General features: G+C 34.9%; 1 protein-coding gene across 2 annotated transcripts in view; it reads left to right on the top strand.

Moving 5' to 3' along the window:
• ANO5 (anoctamin 5) overlaps positions 1-23,286 on the top strand; it is a 102,833-nt gene that overhangs the window by 19,659 nt on the left and 59,888 nt on the right. The window contains exons 3-7 of one of the 2 annotated variants that reach the window (XM_044389049.3): positions 2,919-2,966; positions 13,965-14,006; positions 16,695-16,808; positions 20,797-20,865; positions 21,784-22,068. In XM_044389049.3, the coding sequence (XP_044244984.1) occupies positions 2,919-2,966; positions 13,965-14,006; positions 16,695-16,808; positions 20,797-20,865; positions 21,784-22,068 (558 nt within the window). The remainder of the gene's footprint in view (positions 1-2,918; positions 2,967-13,964; positions 14,007-16,694; positions 16,809-20,796; positions 20,866-21,783; positions 22,069-23,286) is intronic. The other variant, XM_057317322.1, reaches the window with a different exon arrangement.

Raw genomic sequence — 23,286 nt, forward strand, 5'->3', positions numbered from 1 at the left:
TGTCAGTTTCCTGGTTTTGAGATTGTATCATAGTTATGTGAGGCATTAATCATTGTGGGGAACTGGATGGTGGGCACATGGGATTTCTTTGCTATCTTTGCAAATTCCTAGGAATCTATAATTATTTCAAGATGAAAAGGAAAAAAATAAGTGAATACAACTTATTTAGCTTTTCCTCAATGCCTACTTGATTTCCTTTTATTGACTCAAATGCTCAAATGCTATAAAAACACAAAATCTACATTGTAGTCAAGTTTTTAAAAAAGATGTATTAATAAGAGAATATTCATTCAAGATTTAGATTGAGGCAAAGATAGCCAGAATAATCCAATTTAGTCCATTAGCACGTTCACAGCTAAGATGAATCTTTGGGTCTTTTACTGGACAGAATACATAGAAATTCTAAGCTCACTATTTTAAAATTTTCTTACACTTTCAAATGGTCTCTGCTTTCACTCTGCTTAAACTTTTAAAGGACTAAATTCTAGAGTATTACCTCTAATCTACTGTTGATGTAGGTCATCACTGAACATTGTTAAAATTTTTTTGGAGATTCAGAGAATTCATGTGAATTAAAAATTTATGGGATGATAAATGTATTCAATTTATGATATGATCACTAGAAATTAAGCAAAAATTAATTTTAAAATGTCAACATTTATTGAAAGCTTCCCATGTGTTATCATATTTAATTTCACTGTACTGAAATTGTGGCATGGAGAGGTTAACTTGCTCAAGTTTATGTGTATAAAGCTTTTAGTTTTGCATAATTGAAGAAAAAGGTTATGAGGAGTCTCTAAAATGAGACTATCTAAACTAGTTTATTGTTATATCCATAAAATTCTGGTGTTGGGCTTCTGAACCCAGCCAGGCTGATTCTAGAGCTTGCTTTCTTAATCAGCTATAGTATTATTTCTTTAAGAATACTGTTTTAAGAATCCTGCATAGAAGTACTTTTTTCCCCCTGAATTTCAATTTCCGAACAATTGCTTCTCACATTGAGAATAGTCAGGATTGCTACTTAGTTTCTATGGTGATGTATACGTCTCCGGAATATCGCCATGTTTTTGTTTTGTTTTGGTTTTGGTTTTGGTTTTTCTGCTACTGGGAGTTTGCCTCCTTCATTCATCTATTTATTCATTTCATTCCATTTTGTACCATTTCATTCAATTCCTCAATGGTTGGGGTGAGGGAAAGAGACAGCCTGAGACAGGAAAGTCATGGTTATGGAAGGGGGAAATGTAGAATTGACAACAGCACAGATTCTCCTTTGGCCCGAAACTAAGGTCAGTGACAAATGAAACAATGAAATACTCAGCAAAAGTATGACAGAACCTATGTGAATTTAATTTGCACACTGAACATATACTCACAGACTTTGATTGGAAAGTTGCAGCAAGTTCATATTTTTTACAGTGAGAGATTGTAAAGTGACTAGCCAGGTTGCTTTTGGGACAATTAATGTATGGGTTTTTTGTACCTTCTTGTAAGTAAATAACTGGCAGTTCTCTACCATAATTGAAAAAAATTATGTTATGAGGAATCGACATAAAGTGAAGCTATAATTGGTTCATATATTATCTTAAAGGCAGAAATACAGATGCACAATTTATTATTAGAGACTGCTATTTTGGAATTGAGTGATCAAGATATTCATTAGCTCATATCTGATGTATTTAGGTGAGTTAATGGAATTCATCCAAGGTCCATAGGCAGAACACATATCAGTGAAAGAGTGTTTTGAGCATATGTTTACTCTTAGACTTAGCCTACCATAGTTCTTCCAACTGTTTCAGTATAGTTTTAATACCATAAATGACATTCATCTTTTCAAGGAATTTATTTTGAATATTGTAATATGAAAATTAGTAAGTGTTCAAAATCTCTTCCTTGTCCTCCTTAAGAGCACAGATAAATTACTGTGGGTTTTTTTTTTTTTTTGGCGCGTTTTGCAATTGTGTATTTCCCAGATGCCCTTTGAATTATTTTTTTAAAATGTTGATAGTACTTTTTATCTCCTATTTTCAAAATTGGTCTGCCCAAAATCACCTGGGTATAATGATGGCTGTTTGTGATTTTCCAAGAACCAGGTAAGTGAATTCCCAGTCTAGACATGAGTTTCAGGTCATTTTTGCTGACTGCTGCCTCTCCCTAGCACCCTATGGTGTCTGTCACTAGAGACCACGGAGAAGTGATAGGGCGTGGTCTCAGGAGCATGTGCCGTGGTGTGCAATTTATCAGGGAACATGTGGATTTAAAATCCACCATACGGCAATGGAGGCATAGCTGTTGCTTTAATTATAAGTGTTCTGTGTGTATTTATATCAACGTGTGGCTTTTTTCTTGGGTTGTAAGTACAGATCCCTTAAGAATTCTGGTGGTGTGTTTCCTAAGGTATTTACCTTATTTAATAATTTAATAAATTAAATAACGTAATTATCTCATTTAATAAGTATTTATTTAATAATTCCAAACAAATGTTGAAAGGTCTAAAATAGCTAATTAATTCTGCCTTTCCTTGTGGTCCTGTTCAGGACGTAGCATCATTCAAAGAGTGGCGCTCTTTGTTATTTCTCTATAATATAGTAGTTTCTTAACTATTTCTGGCTTTTCTGATTTTTTTTTTTATGATTTGATAAAGCTACCTTCAAAATTCTCATTCTCTCTAAAGCTCTTTCTCTCCACACACACACACACACACACACACACACACACACACGTGCGTGCCTGCACACACAAGCATGAACACACACACATGGATGCAGATATATACACACAGTTTTGCATTCAATTTCAGGTGTTTCATAAGTCCTCTGAATGGCAGGTTTAGTATTTCTGTATTGAGAACCTAGAACTTTTGTCGTTGAAAGTTATATGCTCCCCACTTGAATTATTATTAACAGCGTTCTGTCTTCCAGTCCCTGAGCAGCAGAGAGACCAGCTTTCTCATCAGTGAAGAACCAGTGGTAAGCAACCATTAGTCCTATACTTTCCTGCGTGGACACAAATGGGGTATTATTTTGTAGTCAGAGAGGGTGATGCTCTCTTTCCTGGGTCAGTTATTTTTTCAGGTCCTCGTACATGATATTTGAGAGTTTATTACTTTGGAAAAAAATCAGCTTCTTTTGGGGATAAAAGTACCATCAAATATATTAATGAGAAATACACATAAAGCATAGCCATTTGCTTGCATTTTAATTTCTCAGTTTTACAAATGAGAAAAAAATGAAGGGTCTGAGAGGTTTAATGACTAAAATTATCCAGACATTGAAGAGGCAGATCCTGGACTAGAACTCGAGTTTCTGAATTGTGGTTTAGTATTCTTTCTTCATACGTTATCCCTTCAATCCATTTACCTGTAAGTACATGCCTGAGAATAATCTAATAAAGTTTAATGGAGCCTAAAGCTTATGCTATTTTGGTGTCACTCTTTAAGAAGAATAATGGAACAATAATTTACCTTAAAAAATTTACAAAATATTTGACCATGAGAACATATTGTTAGAGTGTCCTTCTAAATCCTTGGAGGGGCTGGTGCCAGCAAGCAGCCCTGAAGCTTTGCCTTTATTAGCTTGAAGGTAAATCTGAGGATGAAACTGTGAAATGAAGCATTTTCAGAGAAAATTTTCTTCCTTGTTTTTCCTCTTAATCCTCTGTAGTAATCATTTTTACTTGGGTTTATCCATTTAATGTGTCATTTACTTTTCCATATATGGGTGTGTGTGTATATTTATATTCCTCCTGTCTCTTCCACGAAAGGCAGCATACTATATGTACTGGTCTGTTCCTTGGTTTTCACTTAACATAACCTGAGTTTATGCAATATTATATATAGATTTCATTCCTATTCATTTGTATGTTGTATAATATTACATTTTGAGGGGTTAGCATGGTGTTGTCATTCAATCCCTTTATTGATGCACATTTGAGTTGTTTTTAATCTTTTGTTATTACAAATATTGTTATGATAAATACCCTTGGGTGTCAGTCTTAATAATATTTTGGCCGGTGTTAAATAAGATTTCTGTATAAAAGAATAAACATATATGTAATTTTGCCACATATTGCCACATTCTCCTCTGATTTGCATTTCTAACAAGTGTAGGAGAATGCCTATTTGCCCACAGCCTCATCAATCGCATGTTGTCACGAGTTTAGATTTTTGCCTATCTGATGGTGGGATAGCTAGTGGCTGTTGGGAGCTCCATCAGTTAGCTGTGTATCTTAGTGTGGTTTAAATTTGCCTTTCTCTCAATATGAGTGGGACATTCATCTTTTCCTATGTTGATGGTCATTTTATTTATTTTTCTGGATAACTCTGTTCATTTATTTTGTCTATTTTCTTGTCAAACTGTTAGGTATTTCTTTTTCCTCTTGATTTTTTTTGGAACTGTTTACGTATTTATTGTTATCCCCCTGCCTGTGATATGAGTTGTAAATCATTTCCCCATTATGTCATATGCTAGTACTTAAAATTCTAGGTTCCAAATGAGTTGAAAATGATTTATGATATTTCATTTTTTATGATGACAGTGTCTTTGGTTGAACAGTAAGTTGTGAAAATTAAACAGTAAGCTTCTTTTTCAAATAAACTTTTTACTTGAGTGTGGTTTTAGATTTACAGTTTTATTATGAATACAGTGCATAAAACTTCTTACACCCCATTTCCATTTTCCCTGTTACTAGCATCTTGCATTAGTATGTTACAAATTAATGAAATAATATTGATACATTATTATTAACTGAGGTCCATCCTTTATTTGGATTTCCTTAGTTTTTCCCTAATGTCCTTTTTCTACTTCTGGATCCCATCTAGGATACTACATTGCGTTTATTTATTTATTTGTAAGTTTTATTTTAATTCCAGTATAGTTAACATACAGTGTTACGTTAGTTTCAGATGTACAGTGTTATATTAGTTTCAGGTGTATAATATAGTGGTTCAACACTTCCATACATCAGCCTGTTCTCATCATGACAAGTGCACTCCTTAACCCCCATCACCTATTTCACCCATCCCCCCCACCTCCTTCCCTTTGGTAATCATCAGTTTGTTCTCTGTAGTTAAGAATCTGGTTCTTAGTTTGTTTCTCTCTTTTTTCCCCCTTTGCTTGTTTGTTTTGTTTCTTAAATTCCATGTATGAGTGAGACCATATATATTTATCTTTCTCTGACAGTCTTACTTTGCTTAGCATTATACTCTCTAGCTCTATCCATGTCATCCCAAATGGCACAGTCTCATTCTTTTTTATGGCTGAATAATATTCCAACGTATACCTATGCCATATCTTCTTTATCCATTCATTGATTGATGGACATGTAAGCTGCTTCTGTTATCTTGGCTATTGTAAATAATGCTACTATAAAAATAGGGTGCCATGTATCCCTTCGAATTAGTGTTTTTGTGTTCTTTGGATAAATACATAGTAGTATGAATATTGGATTGTAGGGTAATTCTATTTTTAACTTCTTGAGGAACCTCCATACTATTTTCTACAACAGCTACACCCAGTTTGCATTCCCACCAATGGTGCAAGAGGGTTCCTTTTTCTCCACATCCTCCCCAACACCTGCTGTTTCTTATGGTGTTGGCTTTAGCCATTCTGACAGGAGTGAGGTGATATCTCATTGTAGTTTTGATTTGCATGTCCTTGATGGTAAGCAATGATGAACACGTTTTCATGTGTTTGTTGGCCATCTGGATGTCTTCTTTGGAGAAATGTCTGTTCATGTCTTCTGCCCATTTTTAATTGGATTATTTGTTTTTTGAGTTGTTTCAGTTCTTTATATATTTTGGATACTAACCCTTTATCAAATATGTCATTTGCAAATATCTTCTCCTATTCTATAGGTTGCCTTTTATTTTTGTTGATTGTTTCTTTTGCTGTACAGAAACATTTTATTTTGACGTAGTCCTAATAGTTTAATTTTGCTTTTGTTTCCTTTGCCCTAGGAGACTTACTTAGAAAAAAGTTGCTGCAGCAATGTCAAAGGGGTTACTTCCTGTGTTCTCTTCTAGGATTTCTCACATTTAGGTCTTTAATCCATTTTGAATTTATTTTTACTACACTGCATTTAGTAGGCATGTCTCCTCTTGGCTGTGACAGTTTCTTTTACTTTTTGTGTTTTTGATGACCTTTGCAGTGTTGAGGCATACTGATTAGGTATTTTGTAGACTGTCCCTTAATTGGGATTTTTCTGATGTTTTTCTCAGGATTAGACTGGGGTGAATGTGTTTTGGGGAGGAAAACTGTAGAAGTTAAGTGATATTTCCATCACATTATATCAAGGGTATGTCCTGTCACCATGACTTACTGTTCTTGATGTTAACTTTGATTGTCTGGCTTGAAGTAGTGTTTGTCAGTTTGCTGTGCTATTAAGTTATTCTTTTTCTTCTCCCTTTCTATACTATATTCTTTGGAAGAAAGTCAATCTATGAAGCCTACACTTAAGGACTGGGGGAGTTGTGCTTCAAGTTCTTAAGGGTAAATGAATTATTTAGCATTCTTTTGTATGGTAAATTTATCTCTTAGTCATTCATTCATTCATTCCAGGATGGACTCATGGATATTTATTTTCTATTTTGTGTTATAAACCCAATACTATTTTATTTATTTTGTTGCTCAAATTGTTATTGGTGTGGCTATTGGGAACTTTCTTGATTGACCTATATCCTTTTGACATACCCCTATTAATAAAAAGCCCCAAGTTGGGGCTTGATCCCAGGGCAGACACTTAACCGACTGAGCCACCCAGGTGCCCCTCTATTCACCTGTTGATGGGTGTTCATATTGTTTTCAGTTTGGGGACCACTACAAATGAAACTGTTAGGAACACTCATGTTAGACATATATAGTTTGTATAGACATATATTTTAATTAATCTTTGTTAATTTCTTAGGAGTAAAATTTCTGGGTCATATGAAAGAACATGTGTAAATTTATATGAATGCTGAACTATTTGTAAAAGTGGTTCTGCCATTTTTCTTTCCTACCAGTAATATATGAGAGTTCTAGTTGCTCTACACCCTCACCAGCACTTGATATTGTTAGCTTTTTAATTTTAGTAATCTAATGGAAGATAGTGGTATCATATGATTTTGATTCTCATTTCCCTGATAAATAATGATGTTACACGTCTTTTCATGGGCTTATTGGCCATTCATATGTCTTCCTCTGTGAACTATCCTTTCATATCTTTTGCATATTTTTAAAAATCAAGTTAACTTCCTATTGAGTTGTAAGAGTTATGTACTCTATACGCAAGGCCTTGTCAGCTGTTTTCATTGCAAATATTTTCTCCCAGTCTGTGACTTTACTTAAAATATTTTAACAAATTTTGAAGTCTTCAGAGTTTAATTTCTCATATTTTTCTTTTATGATCCATGCTTTCTGTGTTCTAAGAAATATTTGTTTACACCAAGTAAGAGAGATTTCTCAGATTTTCTTGTTTTATAGTTTTAACTTTTACTTTTGGCCTGTGATCTATTTGGAGGTAACTTTTGTAGACGACTTGTGTGAGGATTGAAGTTTATTTATTTGTAATATAAATACAGCACTGTCTGTTCAAGTGACTATCCTTTTCTCATAAATTACACTGGGACTTCAGTGGAATATCAGTAGACTGTGTATACGTGAGTTTACTTTTAAACTCTATTTTGTCCCATCATCTGTCTATTCTTATGCCAGTATTATACTGTCTTGATTACTCCCACTTTAGAGTAAGTATTAACATCAGGCAGAGTGTTACTCCTACTTTGTTCTTCCTTATCAAAATTGTTTGGCTATTTTAGATTCTTTGCATTTCCATAAACATTTTAGAATCACTTTGATAATTTCTAAACAACAAAAAAAATCTTACTGGTATTTTGATTGGTATTGCATAGAGTTTTAGATGAATTTGAGAAGAATCTATATATTAACAACACTGATCTTTCAATACATGAACATGGAATATATCTCTTTATTTTGATCTTTAATCCATCTCAGCAACGTTTTCATTTTTAGTATATGTCTTGCACGTCTATTGTTAAATTTGTTCATAGATACTTTATATTTTTGATATTCTTATAAATATCTTTTCAATTTTCAATTAGACCTTCATATATATATATCATATATATAATCATAAATAATCATATATATATTTATGATTAAAGCATATGGGATATCCTAAAGCACCATGCTATGCCACATGAATAGTACGGGCACCAAGGCAGTAGAATGTCAGAAGACCCAGAGCTTTCTCTATGTGGGGGTCATTCACAAAGGAAGTCAGAATGGCCGGGAGAAAAGTGAGGTTTCCTTGTATGAAATGGAAACACATAGAAGGCTCTCTGCCACATTTTTTTAACCTCTTCATTTTAGGCTTATTCAACATGTGAGCATCCTTTTATGTGGTCTCAGTTAACAAAATAAGATGGTAGTAGTATTAGAAAATATTTAAGGTTCTTTTATCTATATTAGTTGTTATAGTATTTAATATAACATATTCAGAATCCTCACTAGAATACTCATTGTTATAAAATTCTGAGCCAGTCTCTTCTTTGTTTAGAGTGCCATGCACAGCATATTTGATAATTGGAATAGTTAATATTTTTTTAAAATAGCTCCCCTGTATGACAAAATATATTTCAGGCTTAATGATGAAATGAGTAAAAATGTTGGCCAGAAAATAAATACATCAGTGAACATTGTATATTATTGCATTATATATATATATATATATATATACTGTATATATAGTCTTGCTAGTTAAAAAATAAAAATTAAAACTAAATATGTTATTACAAAAAAGGATAATGAATATTTTAACATTATATTAGTTGAAGTTTTGGAAAAAAGGGAGAAACCATATTCCTGCATATTGGCCTATCTCAGCAATGAATTGCAGTGCCTGTTTGGGGACCTTCTGCAAATGTCTCATTGGTGTATTTAAAATTGAGCTTTGCATATTTATAGCTATTAGTGTATAGCCAAAGTTGTCAAATATACTCACAGTTGATAAAAATAATACATTTTATTAATTTTAACTTCAAAAATTTCTCTCCTCTAAAGCAATGGATATACAAATAGTTAGGAAAAGTCTTAAGCATAAGGGTATTAGAAATTCATATAATCCCATTTCACAGTAAATTCCTGAGAAATCATAATACTCTGCATGTCTTCGATTTTAGAGATCTGTTCTATCTGCTTTCAGATGTCTTCACAGTGGAAAAAAATTCCACTAGAAGGATCTTCACTAGAAACTTCATCCTCAATTCTTTTTGGAAAAAACTTCCAAAGTTTTTTTTCTGCAAAAAACCCCAAAACCAAAACAAAGAAAATGACTAAATGAGAGTGAACATTGACATTATATGTCCCATTACTATAGAAGGAGTGTCGGGACACCTGGGCTGCTCAGTCAGTTAAATGTCTGACTCTTGATTTTGTCTGGGGTCATGGTCTCAAGGATGTGTGATTGAGCCCTGCATTGGGCTCCATGTTCAGTGGGGAATCTGCCTGGAATTCCCTCTCTCCCTCTCCTTCTGCCTCTCTCCCTGCTTGTGCTCTCTCTCTTTCTCTCTCTCAAATAAATGAATAAATAAAATCTTTAAAAAAAAGGGGGAGTGTCTACTTCTTGGTGAAACTGATTGAGGAATTCAGACGTTGAAATTTTGATTTTTCTTGCCATGTAAGACCGGAATCTTTTGTCATTTTTCCTAGTATTCTTCTCATAAATTGGATTTTTTTTATGTGCAAATATCCATGTCCATAATTTTTTTGCTACATGGTCAATTGTTCCTCTATGATTTTTATGTGCTAGTCTTCGAGGAACAGTCTTAAAGCTTGGTGTTTCACTGTACATTCTTAAGGTCCATTGCAAGTATTTGCAAATATTTCTGTGTCTGATTCCCAAACTAGAAGATAGAAAGGAAATTCCACATGGCTGTTATTGTGTATTTTGAAGCTACAGTTTGAGCATAGGAATAAGTAGACCACAGAGGCTGGGAGTATGAAAGGCACTCAAAGCAATCGTCAAGGAAGTTACAAATATACTGTCAAAGCAAAGTCTTTTGCTGAATCCATAAGCATCGGCATATCCAGATACGGTCACACATAACTGGGGATTTTCCAAATTAACTTCCATTTACTAAATTGAAACTTACATATACAATATTAAAACTCATCAGAAACTTAGCAATTGTTTAGGATTTAGACAAACATATTTTTCAAGAAGGATTATTTTACCAATGTCATAAGAATTTGCTGGTAGTTGACTTTTTGTTGTTTCTATTATTTTACTGTGTGAACACCAAGGGTGTGTAAGCCTTTTGTGTACCTAGCTGGTTATATGTCTTTATTACCATTTGCTGATAATTAATAAGAACCTACCTGATAACATTAAACATAGAGTACCCAGTGTTTGGCACAAAGAAATTAAGATAGAGTGATACTCTTTAATTGCTATGGTTTTTTTGTTTAAATTTAGGACTTGTGTAGGGTCTACTCGGTAAGTGGCATTCATAGTTTGTAGATTGAGTATCTGTATCCTTAACATCAAGGATTAATGTAGATTTAAATGTGAAATTGTAGTCTCAAGAGCAACTGGACTTTTTCTTGCTTAGAAATTTAGAGCATTGAATGGCTTGTTGTATTACAACTCCATGAGTTATATTGATTTTCATTCGCTTACAGTATATATTCCAGAATTGTCTATGATATTGGACTTTCACGCCCTGCTCATCTGTCATCAATGATGTAGTAGCTGAGACAGGAGCTGGAGTCAACAGTCTCTCAGGTGCTTCCTGCTGTACCACACTGAGTAGTGCCTGTATTGGTCAGTAGCTGGCCTGTTGAAGGCGTTCAAAAATGGCCAAGGAAGGGTGTGAGAAAAAAGAAATACATAAAGTAAAAGGAATGCAGATGAATGATCAAGATTATATATAATGAGAGAAAGATATTATTGACAACTCCTACTATGTGACACCAATAATACCGGTTATCAACTCTCTTCCTAGAGTGTCTTCTTACAAATAAATTTGATTAAATTTAATTAATTGAAATTACATAGAAAAAACTTTATGAAAAGTTTATAACATATGAAAATTTATTTTAATATTATGGTAATATTATGAAAAAGGCAAGAAAAATGCATACATTAAGTATAATGATTTACTATATTAAAAAATTCAGTGCTTAGAGAAAGCCAGAAATAAATACATCAAATAGTTACTACGGTAACATGGAAATAGCAATGATTTTAAAAAATACTTTTTCATTAGTTTCAGTGTTATCCATTTTTTAATAAAAAGCAAACATAATTTAGCACATAATGGAAATACATAATAAGGTTATTAATTCTATAATTTTTATCTCTAGAACATAATTTTATCTTTTTGTAATCAAGTCCTTTGGTGGTGATCTTGTAATACGTTTAAAATCAAGTTTAAAAGATATTAACTGTCGAGTCAATATGTTTTCAGGACCAACTGCTGGTATTGATCCCATTGGTTTTTTATATTGTGAAGATAACATATGTATTGGGAAAGCTGCAAACTAACTTGATATTAGATGTATTTATTGAAGAAGGCTTTTTAGGAATCATTTAGGTAACTTTTTAAATCCTGCACTCTTAGTAGCTCTTGAATGTATGGTACCTAGGGCCAACTTAAGATTTTATTTATTTATTCGAGAGAGAGAGAGCACACAGGAGCAGGGGGACAGGGCAGAGGGAGAGGGAGAAGCAGACTCCCCACTGAGCAGGGAGCCCGATACAGGGCTAGATCCCAGGACTCTGAGATCAGGGTCTGAACTGAAAGCAGATGCTTAACTGACTGAGCTACCTAAGCACCCAATGGGCCAACATATTCTATAGGCACAGTGGGTCCTGTGCGTAGTAGGGCCCACGATGCTTTTTGGAGCCCATGGAAATGTTTTAATTTCTTCTATAATCAGAATTAAAGAAACAAAAAAACCCCATAAATATAATTGTGTATATATATATATTCACATATATATACATATATGTATATTCATTTATTTCTTTTTATTTTTTTTATTTTTTATTTATTTTTTTTTTAAGATTTTATTTATTTATTTGACAGAGATAGAGACAGCCAGCGAGAGAGGGAACACAAGCAGGGGGAGTGGGAGAGGAAGAAGCAGGCTCATAGCAGAGGAGCCTGATGTGGGGCTCAATCCTATAACGCCAGGATCACGCCCTGAGCCGAAGGCAGATGCTTAACCGCTGTGCCACCCAGGCGCCCCTCTTTTTATTTTTTTAAGATTTTATTTATTTATTTGTCAGAGAGAGAGAGAGTACAAACAGGGGGAGCAACAGAGGGAGAGGGAGAAGCAGGCTCCCCACTGAGCAGGGAGCCAGATGCAGGGCTGGATCGCAGGACTCCAAGATCATTCATAACGTGAGCCGAAGACAAAGGCTTAACCGATTGGGCTACCCAGGCTCCCCTCATTTATTTCTTTTTATTTTGAAAAAAAATTTTTTTTAATGGTGGAAGGAGCCCACAGAAAGCAAATAGGCCAGACAGAGCCCATGACAGTTTTAATGATGTCCTGAAACACCCCTTAGTGCACAACTCTTTCCTTTCCCTTAGTGATTCTGTAATGAATTTAGGAAAAAACATCTGAGAATAACAGTAACTTGTGGATCTCATGAAAGATCTAAGAAAATCAAAGTGCTGAGATGAAAAATGTCAGCCCAGCAGAAGAATGCAGTTTAAAATATGCTTTTATGCAGGGACTCCTGGGTGGCTCAGTTGGTTAAGCGTCTGTCTTCACTCAGGTCATGATCCCAGGGTCCTGCTTCTCCCCCTGCTGTACGCACTATCTCTCTCTCTCTCTGACAAATAAATAAATAAAATCTTAAAAAAATTAAAAAAAGGATTTTAAAAATAAAAATAAAGTAAAATAAAATATGCTTTATGCAATGACCAGCATCCGTCTTGTGTCTGTTGTGTTCTTAAGCAACAGCAGTATTAACTCAGCTAACATGGTAGGTCCTTGGTTTACAGAGCAGGGATTTTTCACTGCAGTAGTCACCTCTGCTTAGGTCTCTAGCTTATTTTAAGAAAACAACAGTTTCAGCAAAACTTTTTCCATGACGGGAACTAAAACTTTTTATTGACAGTTTTATTAGAATATTTACCTTTCATTATATTATAAAATACACACAGCCATTTGTGCCATTGTTTGGTTTTCTTTCAGATATTATTGATTTTCCCAGATGTTTTAGGTAATTGCCTTGGTGTTTAAAAATAAAGGTCATAGTAACTGAAGATTGAAAACAACTCAGCATTTAAATAACCAAATGACTTTCCCTTACTTTACTCCAGTATTTTGGGAGGCTATGAAATATTTTATGCTATGAGTTGAACTTCCCATACCATGCAGTATAATTGTAGTGATTTTACTGTCATTGTCTGATATATATGGGCATACTTAATATTTTACTTTACTTTTCCATTCTTCTCATGTTTTCCTTCATTATTTTTTTTCTCTCTCCTCTCTTCCTTAATTCAGTTCCATAAATACATATTATTTAAAGTTACTATATAAAGAACTTAAGGAAATTTACTTTGAAGTCTCTTTTTTCCCCCTTTCCTTTATTCTTTATTGTTTTCTTCCTACATTTGTTCTTCTTTTCCTCTTACTAGCTTCTCCCACCGTCCAACTTTATTTTTAAAAATTTTTAAATTTAAATTCAATTAGCCAACATATAGTACATCATCAGTTTCAGATGTAGTGTTCAATAATTTATCAGTTGCGTGTAACACCCAGTGCTCATCACATCACGTGCCCTCCTTAATCCCACACTCTAGCTTTAAATGCCACACACACACACACACACACACACACACACGCACTCACCTGAGTGATCATACTGAATGTGTATTTGCATGCCTGTGTTTTGGGAATCTTTAATGTCAGGCAGGATTTCCTAACTTTCTGTTGATTGTTTCACAGTCTGCAAAACGATTCAATTTGTTCCTGAGGCGACGTCTTATGGTAAAACAAGTGCTGAATGATGCTGCTTATGCTTTGGATGGCTGCAGTGAAATCCCCAGTGACTTTTATTCCAATATATACCTGTGATTTGGGGGAACTTTGTCACTGATTCCCCAGTCCCCAGGCAATTAAGATTTTAGAATGGTGATTCTTAATTGTTTCTGGATCTGATTAAAGCTGTGGACCCTCTTTCTAAAAAATGTATATGTATGTCTGTTCATATACATGTAATTTATGTATATATTATATGTAATATATATTTGGTGTGTATACATATTTATATGTAGTATATATACCTATACATACTGTAATATATATTTGGTATATATAATATTTATATTTGGTATGTGCATATGTATACACACATACATATATATTACATACATATACACATACATACACACTATTTGCCTACAGTTTTAGAAGTTTTTGAGCTCCCAATAGGGATCCTGGACTATGAACCTTAGAACAACTATCTCATTCAAAGAAAAGCCACCCAGATGTTTGCCTCATTATAAATGGGCATTTCTAAGAACAAATGAAATATAAACACAGACACATCACGTTGCAAAGTATTATCTTATTGTCATGTCTTGAGCAAAACAGAAGAATGACGTTTTTTGATAGCCTTCAGTTATATGTAACAAAATTATCAGGCTTTTCTCCCTAGTTTGCTTCAACCAGCTTTTTGCCTCCATATGCCTCCTGGTGATCAATAAGGTTGCCAGTGATTTCTCTATATTTTTAAACATTTTACTGTTAATTTTAAGGCATGACATTATGATGGAACTTGGGTTTTCCTAGGTAGCATTTGGCTTTCAGAAGGGAAGTATATATATCCATTTGACTGAACACTCAGAAAAATTAAAGTAACTTTCTTCTAATTACTTTGTTTATTCCCTAATAGTCAAATACTCTGAGTGTGATCTTTGTTGATTTCTATGTATACATCCTCTGTCGTCAGAACTTCTCTGTGGACCTAGATTTAGCTTGCCAAACAATATAAAACACTTGTAAATACATATTATTTTAAAAATAATCTCTACCATGGAAATTTCAGCTGTCATGAACTAAGAGCAAAAGAATTATTGTTTTTTCCCCCTAATTTTAGCTTTGGTAATATTTAGTCCAATTAGTCTTTTTTTTTTTTTTTTTTTCCTGCCTCAGTTTGGATTCCATGAGTTTTGGTGGACTTCATAAAATATGCTAATATTATGATAATTTATAAGAGCTCAAATGGTTTTTTTTTTGTTTTGTTTTGATTGCTTTTCCTTTCTGTAGTGATTTATATAAATCAAGAGGTAACATGGTAACAGTGAGTTTTCTCAGATGCTTTTACTTTGTTTTAGGAAAAGGGAGATGATTATGCATGTTTTGTTAGGGTGCAGAGAACTCAGACATAACGTTTGAATTACTATATTGTGATACTGACTCTCCAGACTCCCTGGATGTGTCTTGTTTCTTTGTTTATTTTCCCGCTCATTTCCTCCTGTGCACTGGGAGTTCTTCCCAAGACACATCAACTCTGCCTTCACTTAGATAAAATACAGTTACTTTGTCCAAAGACCAGGTCAAACATGAGATTTTTGACTTATGCATGACTGATCTATATCCATTCCTTTGTAGGGGCGGTCTCCCTGGCCTGCCTTGGGTACAAAACAGCATAGAGTCCCATACCAGAAACTCCTAAACTAACATAAATACCAGTTATGAAAAGTAAAAACATCCAGTCCTCCATTCACAGGTTAGCTGACGCAATTGGAAAATTGCGTATGTGAGGTTATAAATCACAGGGTTAGAGAGATCACGGACATCTACTCTATCATCTGTTTGCATCATTCTAAGTATGACACATGGGCCCTTCCAAATATTACATATTAGGTATCACAAAGTCTGAGGAAGGCCAAATCAGTCAAACATGAGATCTCTTCTGAAGCCTCTAGTGTTTTTGTGGTTTTGAAAGGGAAGGAATTAATGAACTAGACAACATGGGAACATTGAATTTGTCAGTTTAACTATTATACTGAGAGAATTGATAACACAGATTTTAAACAAAGGATGGATTCTGGCTCACTTAGGGACTGGTGTTGAAAGGAGAGCTGCATGAGCATTTATTTGTAGTAAACCCAGCTGGCAAGCTACCTGCTTTCTAATTTTTAACTGCGCCTGGATTTTATTTTAACCCTTCAAAAGTTGAATTAGAAAGTGGCAATTTTATGAAAACAGAGTATAAGCATGAGTCACAAATTAATTTTCTTAGAGCGAGATGCCTTAATTGGTCTATAATTACACCCCCAAAGTAGTGTGTGAACATGAATTATCTGTTGGACTAACTGGTATGTTCTTTAATGAAGATAACAAGTGTCTCTCTGAATATGGGTTTTGGGATCAATGTATACCTTTGTTCATTTTACATTTTGGCATAATTGCAGCATTTTTGTTGTGTGTGCATGTAGGTAAATGCTTAGCTTCATCTTGGGTCTTTCTTGCTTATATATACGTATCTCCTTTATGGAATTGCACTTTCTAAAACAAACACAATCGTTTGATTGACACTTGGGTGATTTGTCTTCACTTGCCATTTCAGGACTGAAAAAAAAAATTAGACCAAATTTCAGCTAATTCTTTTCATGTTTTTGCCACTTGAAAATAAAACTGTAAAAGTGGTGTCATTCCTGTCTCCTGCAGTTTAAAAAAGACGAACAAAGCAAAGATTCTATCTTCTTCCGAGATGGGGTTCGGCAAATTGACTTTGTGCTCTCGTATGTTGATGACGTAAAGAAAGAAGCAGAATTAAAGGCGGTAAGTACTTAGGGGAGAGAAATGGGAATCATTAAAAGAAGCAATTTCTATGATTCCAACCGGGCTGTTCCCATGGAATTAAATTGTGAAAGTCAGAGGCCTCTGAAATGTTACTGAAAGCTGAGACTGGGAGAGAAGACCTAAGTATGGATGGGCTGTGTGAAGTCAGTTTGTGTTTTTGGACTATTTTGAACCCTGCCTTCTTTATCTTCTTCCGAGTGACTGGTATATTTTTTACGTAGCTCCACAGTATTAAGTGTGATCTCCAAAGTTTGAGGTATATATCTGAATATAATATTTATTTTTTGCAGACAGTTTTCTTTTTGAAAATGTATGGCTAATCCATGCTGTCTGAATTAGCCTTCACATTATGCTCTATTCCTTATCCTGTTTTCTTTTTATTATAGCATATCACTTTCCGAGCTTATATGTATTTGTCCTTTAACTCGTTTACTGTGTCCAACACCATAAATTAAGTTCATGAGACCAAGGACTTTGTCTTGTCCACTGCTGTATACCCAGATGCCAAAAACAGGGGTGGCAGTATCGTAGATGCTCAACGAACATTGAATATTTGAAATAGTGAATTAATAAATGAATCCATATGTGTAAGCACGTACAAACATTTACTAATCCTTACATGGGAAATAAATATCACATAAAATAAAAATCAAAAACAATAGCTATTATCCCATAAGACCCTGTGCCTTTCTTCCACCCTTTTCCCCTGGAAGCCCTTCCATCTGAAATCCACCCACTGTTACCATTTTTCTTTTCTCTGAATGTCCCCCTGAAACTGGGCTCTTCATTGAGATTCATTGCTTTCTCCAAGAGTCCTCTCAGGTAGTGGTTGGTTTTTACTCATAGGACCTTTTTCTGGAGATGGGTAAATGCCTGCCCTCCTCCCATCTAATCGTTGATTACAGTCTGTTCTTCCTCCTTCATCCCTAAAATTCCCCAAGCTTTAGCTCTGATAAGATTAATCATTGCCCTGCTTTGCTGCTGTGTCTTCCCTTTTATTTCTCGGCAGTTTGAGTTCTGGTTCCCTCTCATTCTCTCCACCAATATTCCTTCTTAAGTCGTTGGTTATTGCAGTGCATACATAGATGAGTATTTTAGCATCCTATCCTCTTTCTTTCTTGAACTCCCCTTTCCATTTATCTTAGTCTCTGGCTCAGCCATTCCCTTCCTTAGATCTTGTCATTACTAATAACTACAAGTCTTTATCATCTTATTCTAAGCATCCAACTATCTGACCAACCCCTCAAATATTTCTGACCAATACGCTTCCTTCAAGCAGGACCAGACAAGATACAATTACCTTAACCCCCTTTTCACTGCTGGTCCTTAGCCACTGCTTTCCTTTGCTGACCCAGCTTAAATCTCATGGTCAACAAATGCAATGACTCTATTACCTATGCCTTCAAATCCCTGCCTCTCTCTCACTTGTGCTTCCTTGGCAAAATAGCAACTGCAGTTAAATTCGCCTTTCCACCGACTGTGTACTGGAACCAGGCAGAAAGAAGGACATGCAGTTCACTTACAGATTTTACTGCATGTTTGTGCCCATGGACCTCAGCTGAGTGAAGTCAGTCATGCCTCAGTAGTCATGCTTCACCTCCTCATTCAGTTCATTTTCCCACTCTCCAAGAACAATGGCCTTCACTTGATCTCAGTTTCCCTGCCAGCTACTATTCTTTTCTCAAATTCTTTTGTTCTGTCCCATTTTCTCTTAAACCGATTCCCATCAGGCCATCACCTCAACCTTTCCGCTCATTTTCATATAAATAAACCCAGTGATCAAGTCTCAACCCTCATCTTCCTTGACCTGTTAGCAGCATGTGCCACAGTTTGTCATTCCTTTCTCATATGTATGTTCTTCACTTGACTTCCAGAACTCCATATCCCCTTGGTTTTTCTCTTATTTCATTAGTTGCTCCTTCTCAATCTTTTCCTCTCCCTGATCCTTTATTATTGTGGTGCCTTGGGGTCCAATCCATAATCCTCTTCTTTTCCCAGCCTGCATGCATTTCTTTGATGACATGTTCTGTGTCACAGTTGTAAAACCATATCTGTGCTAATTCCAAAGTTCACCTTCCAGTCCATTCTTCTCTCCCACATGACTCTTTTGTGTCTCTACTTGGAAGTCTCATAGACATCTCAGACTTAGCAGGTCCAAAATGAGCTCCTGAACATCCCCCGCCCGTCCTAAAATCCTGATCTAGATACAGGTCTTCCCCACCTACAGTTATTGATCCTACATTTCAATAGTTGCAAAGGATGTAATTTACAATGTATTGCTAATGGTCCAGTTAAACTGCTTTTTAGCATATATCCATAGAACTTAAATATCATGGAAATTTGACACCCACCATCATCCATTTAAAAAAAAATGAGTTATATGAAGAAATCCTTCTTCCACACTTGAAATTTTACATGATTTATTTTTCTCCTTCACCTAAAATTTCCATCCCATTTTCCCCACTTTAATTTTTCCAAGTAAATGTTTTACCTTTGGGAGTCTTTCGTTTGTTCAGTTGTACTTTTGCTGCAACAAATATATGTATATGCATTGAAATGTTTTTATTTCCCTTAACTGGAACAGTCTAGGTCTTAAACTTTTTCTTTCGTTTTGGGTTTTTAAACAATTGTACAAGTACATAATTGATAAAGCATCATGAGTGTGTTACAAAATTTGACAATTATCAAACAAAAAAATAAATTCATTATCAGTTCATCAGTTAATGAGATGGACAGAGGGACTTTAAATATATTTTCTTCATTAGTAGATGAACAAGAATTGTTTCCAAAATCAGATGGTTCAACTTCAACTATGTTCCTCTCTTGTTTTTATAAGGTAGTATAAATTCAGCTTGTTCAGGTAAATAAGTAGATTGGAATAGAAAGATTATCATTTAAGCAGTTTTAATCTTTTTTGGACTCCTGAATTCTATCTCCAAATTACAGTACTGTATCATAAAAGTAGTGTTTAATGGTCCATTGGCTAACAATCCTATTAGTTCTTCACTTTTGTTGAACTCAGAGACTTGGCAGCCATGTAACTTGCAAAGACATTTGTTACGAGAATGAAAAAGTTGTTTGCCTTCTCAGTTCTGATAACAATATTTTGAATGTCCCCCCTCCTTTTTCTTGTCCACCTCCCCTTCCCCCTTTTTCTTTGGTCTTCTGGAAGTTTGCTGTTTGCCTCAATCTGATAACATAAAAGAAGGGCAATTAGGAAGGGGTAGTGGAGAGGAAACTTTGAACCATTATCATAGACCTTTTCTCATCTGTATCAAAATTTGCAAGTGGAGAAAAAAAGCACATTAAATTATATTTTACTCTGTAAAATTTGTAGATATATCAAGGTAGACCTATCCATTTGAAGGTAAGCATTCCATATTATCATCATAAGGCCATTTAAATTTTCGGTTACTATAAAATTCTTCACACTTAAGTTATAATGAAGGCTGAAGGATTTTTCAACAATCAATGCATTGTTTTGAAGCCCACAAGTAATGATTGTTTTAATTAAATTAAATTAAGTTTTTTTGTAAATGACGCTATTCTGTTCTTCAAAATTAAGAAGTCATAATGATATTTTGGCTTAAAATTGAATTAAATATATCGTTTCTTTTTAAGAGTATTGATGTGTTTGTCATAGTGAGCCTTCCCAAGTAGGAGCATGATATGTCTCCTGTTTACCAAGTTTTTTTTAATGTTCTTTAGTAAAGTTTTGTGCATATTTTCAGATAGAGGTCCTGCACATTTCCTGGAAATTATTCCTAGATATATTGGATTTTTATAGTTATATTGTGAATTTTAGCACAGGTGAATAGCAGGACATGGTGCTAAGATGGGGGTAATACATAAAATACTTTTATGTATAACTGTGGAAGGGACAGAGGACCATCTCGAATAGTAAGTCTTTTTATCACCGGGCAAATAAAAGTGTTCTACATGACTCTGTTGATTTGTTTTTCCATAGGAAAGGAGAAAAGAATTTGAACAAAATCTCAGAAAAACAGGTCTTGAGTTGGAAGTTGAAGACAAAAGGGTAAATGTACCTGTTAATTTGTACCAGAGTCTTGGTGTTTAAAGCATTGTTCTCTTCTACTACAGCCTTTGACCAGATAGACTTCGTGTTTGGGAGCAATACAATAGTTTTTTTAGCTACAGATACGTAGATGGTAGGGCCTATGGTCTTCCCAGTGAGTAAGTAGGTCAGTGCTTTGAATATAAGATGATGTGGGGAATGTTGTAAAAATAAACATACATAATTCTATTCAGGGTGAATTCTTTTATTTATTTTTTTAAAATCTTTTGCCATCTACTGTTTTTCTAGAATTTCCTTCAAAATGGTCTTTAAAGACCTATTTCGGATCCCACTCTGTCCATGAAATTCCAGTATTGTCTAGTTCTTATTTATCTGTGTTTTTACTGAACTAATAAATATGTGTTATACCACACAATCTATAACTTCTCCTGTGTCATGAACCCTATTACTTAAAGTGGTTCCTCTAGGTATAGGCCATACATAGCTGAGTAAGAAGAGTAAGTATGTCTTATCCTTTGTATGTATCCCTCATATACCCTAAGCACAGGTCTGAGCTCATGGTTAGTGACCAATAACTTAAGAGATTGCCCAGAATCACATATGTATCTGTGGATTTGGGGCTAGTGTACATCGACTCTGAAATATATTTTTTAGAATATTCTTTCTTTGTCTCTGTCACATACACACACACATACACACAACATTTACACATATACATACATGTATATGCAAGTGTCCTATATAGATATATGTTTTGAGCATTTGTTCCTCTAGAAATTTTGCTGAAAAATTTCAATAAATTGAAAAGGCTGTGACATCTTTATTTTGTTTGAGACTTTATAAAACTTTGTTTCTTTAATCAGTTTGGTAACAAATAAATCATGATGCTTCCCGTTATTTTGCCTTCTTTTTCTACAGAACTCTGAAGATGGAAGGACTTATTTTGTCAAGATCCACGCCCCTTGGGAGGTACTAGTTACTTACGCTGAAGTGTTGGGGATCAAAATGCCTATTAAGGAGAGTGACATTCCTCCAGCCGAGAATATCCCCTTTAGTTATATGCTCGGGCCTCTGAAGCTTCCAAAGAACGTGAGGCACCCTCGTCCTGAATATTTCACTGCCCAATTCACCAGACATCGGCAGGAACTCTTCCTCATTGAAGACGAGTCAAGCTTCTTTCCATCCTCATCAAGAAACAGAATTGTAGGTAGAGAAGACCTTTGGTCACATCCCTTCAAGTGAAGAATGTGTGCCTGCGTGTGCTTGTGTACGTGTGTGTGTGTACACATGTGTGATGCTATGTCTGCATGGTGTGTCTGCAGACATTTTGATAAGTATTTGGTGGTATGGAGCAGGTTCGAAAGTCCATCTGGACCACTTAAACCTGTTCGCCTACTGACTTATCAAACTCGTTTAACACAGAAGGTTGACAGTGCGGACACAGTTGAGATAGAGGCTTCACGTAATCCTGGAAAAAGCTCTTAACTGAGAGCTGGGGCTTCGGTTTTATTCGTTCTTTGTAAAATGGTTTTTTAAACTTAGAGTTTGGTTTTTACAAATACAGTGCACAGCAGGAGCCATAGTGGTCATTGCAAATGAAAATGGAATTTTAAAATTTCTTTATATAGATAGCATTTGAGAAATCTCAAAACTTTTTCCTCTCATTCAAAACCATTTTCAGTCCTGAATAATAATATTTCCTCTCTATTTCTAGTCCTCGAATCTTTACGTTTCCCATTAAAAGCCTCTCTCCTAAAGAATCCTGCTTCCCCTACCACTGTTTCCTCATGTTAAGATAGGAATAAAGTCTACCTCATTGGTTACTCTGAGAATTAAATGAGTTAAGGATGAAAGACTTTGATACCTGAATATGCTAGGTGCTCAATAAGTGTTAGGTGTTATTATTGATCTGACTTTAGAAGGAGAAGAGTTCTGGTTCTTTGGTGCTCTGACCCCTTCTCCCTCTTGCTTATTAATGTGATCACCAGGTTTCTAGCAATCACAGGACCCAACCCCTAGAGATCACTTACTCTCTTTTCCGGATTTGAGACCATATTCCCTTTAGGTTCAGTACTCTTCAGTGTTTAAGAAGGATTTTGAAATAATCATTTTTCTAGTTTCTCAATATTTAAAAAAAAAATCCACGGACAGGAATATTTAATGAAATACAATGTCTAGAATTTACATATAAAAACATGAATCTCCAAACCCAAAAGTTTTCTCCCTTTTCTTACCAGAAATAAAAAACCACCACCAGGATCACAACTATAAACCTAAGAGGCAACCTTTGAGGGAGTCAAGAGCCTATGACACAGAATCAGAAGACCTGGTTTCAGGTCACACCTCTGCTGCTTTCTCAGTAAGATAACCTCTCTGAAGATAGAACTAATGATGGTCAATACTGACATTATTGTCAAAATC

This window comes from Ursus arctos, unplaced genomic scaffold, assembly GCF_023065955.2.
Source record: "Ursus arctos isolate Adak ecotype North America unplaced genomic scaffold, UrsArc2.0 scaffold_23, whole genome shotgun sequence".
Classification (NCBI taxonomy): domain Eukaryota; kingdom Metazoa; phylum Chordata; class Mammalia; order Carnivora; family Ursidae; genus Ursus; species Ursus arctos.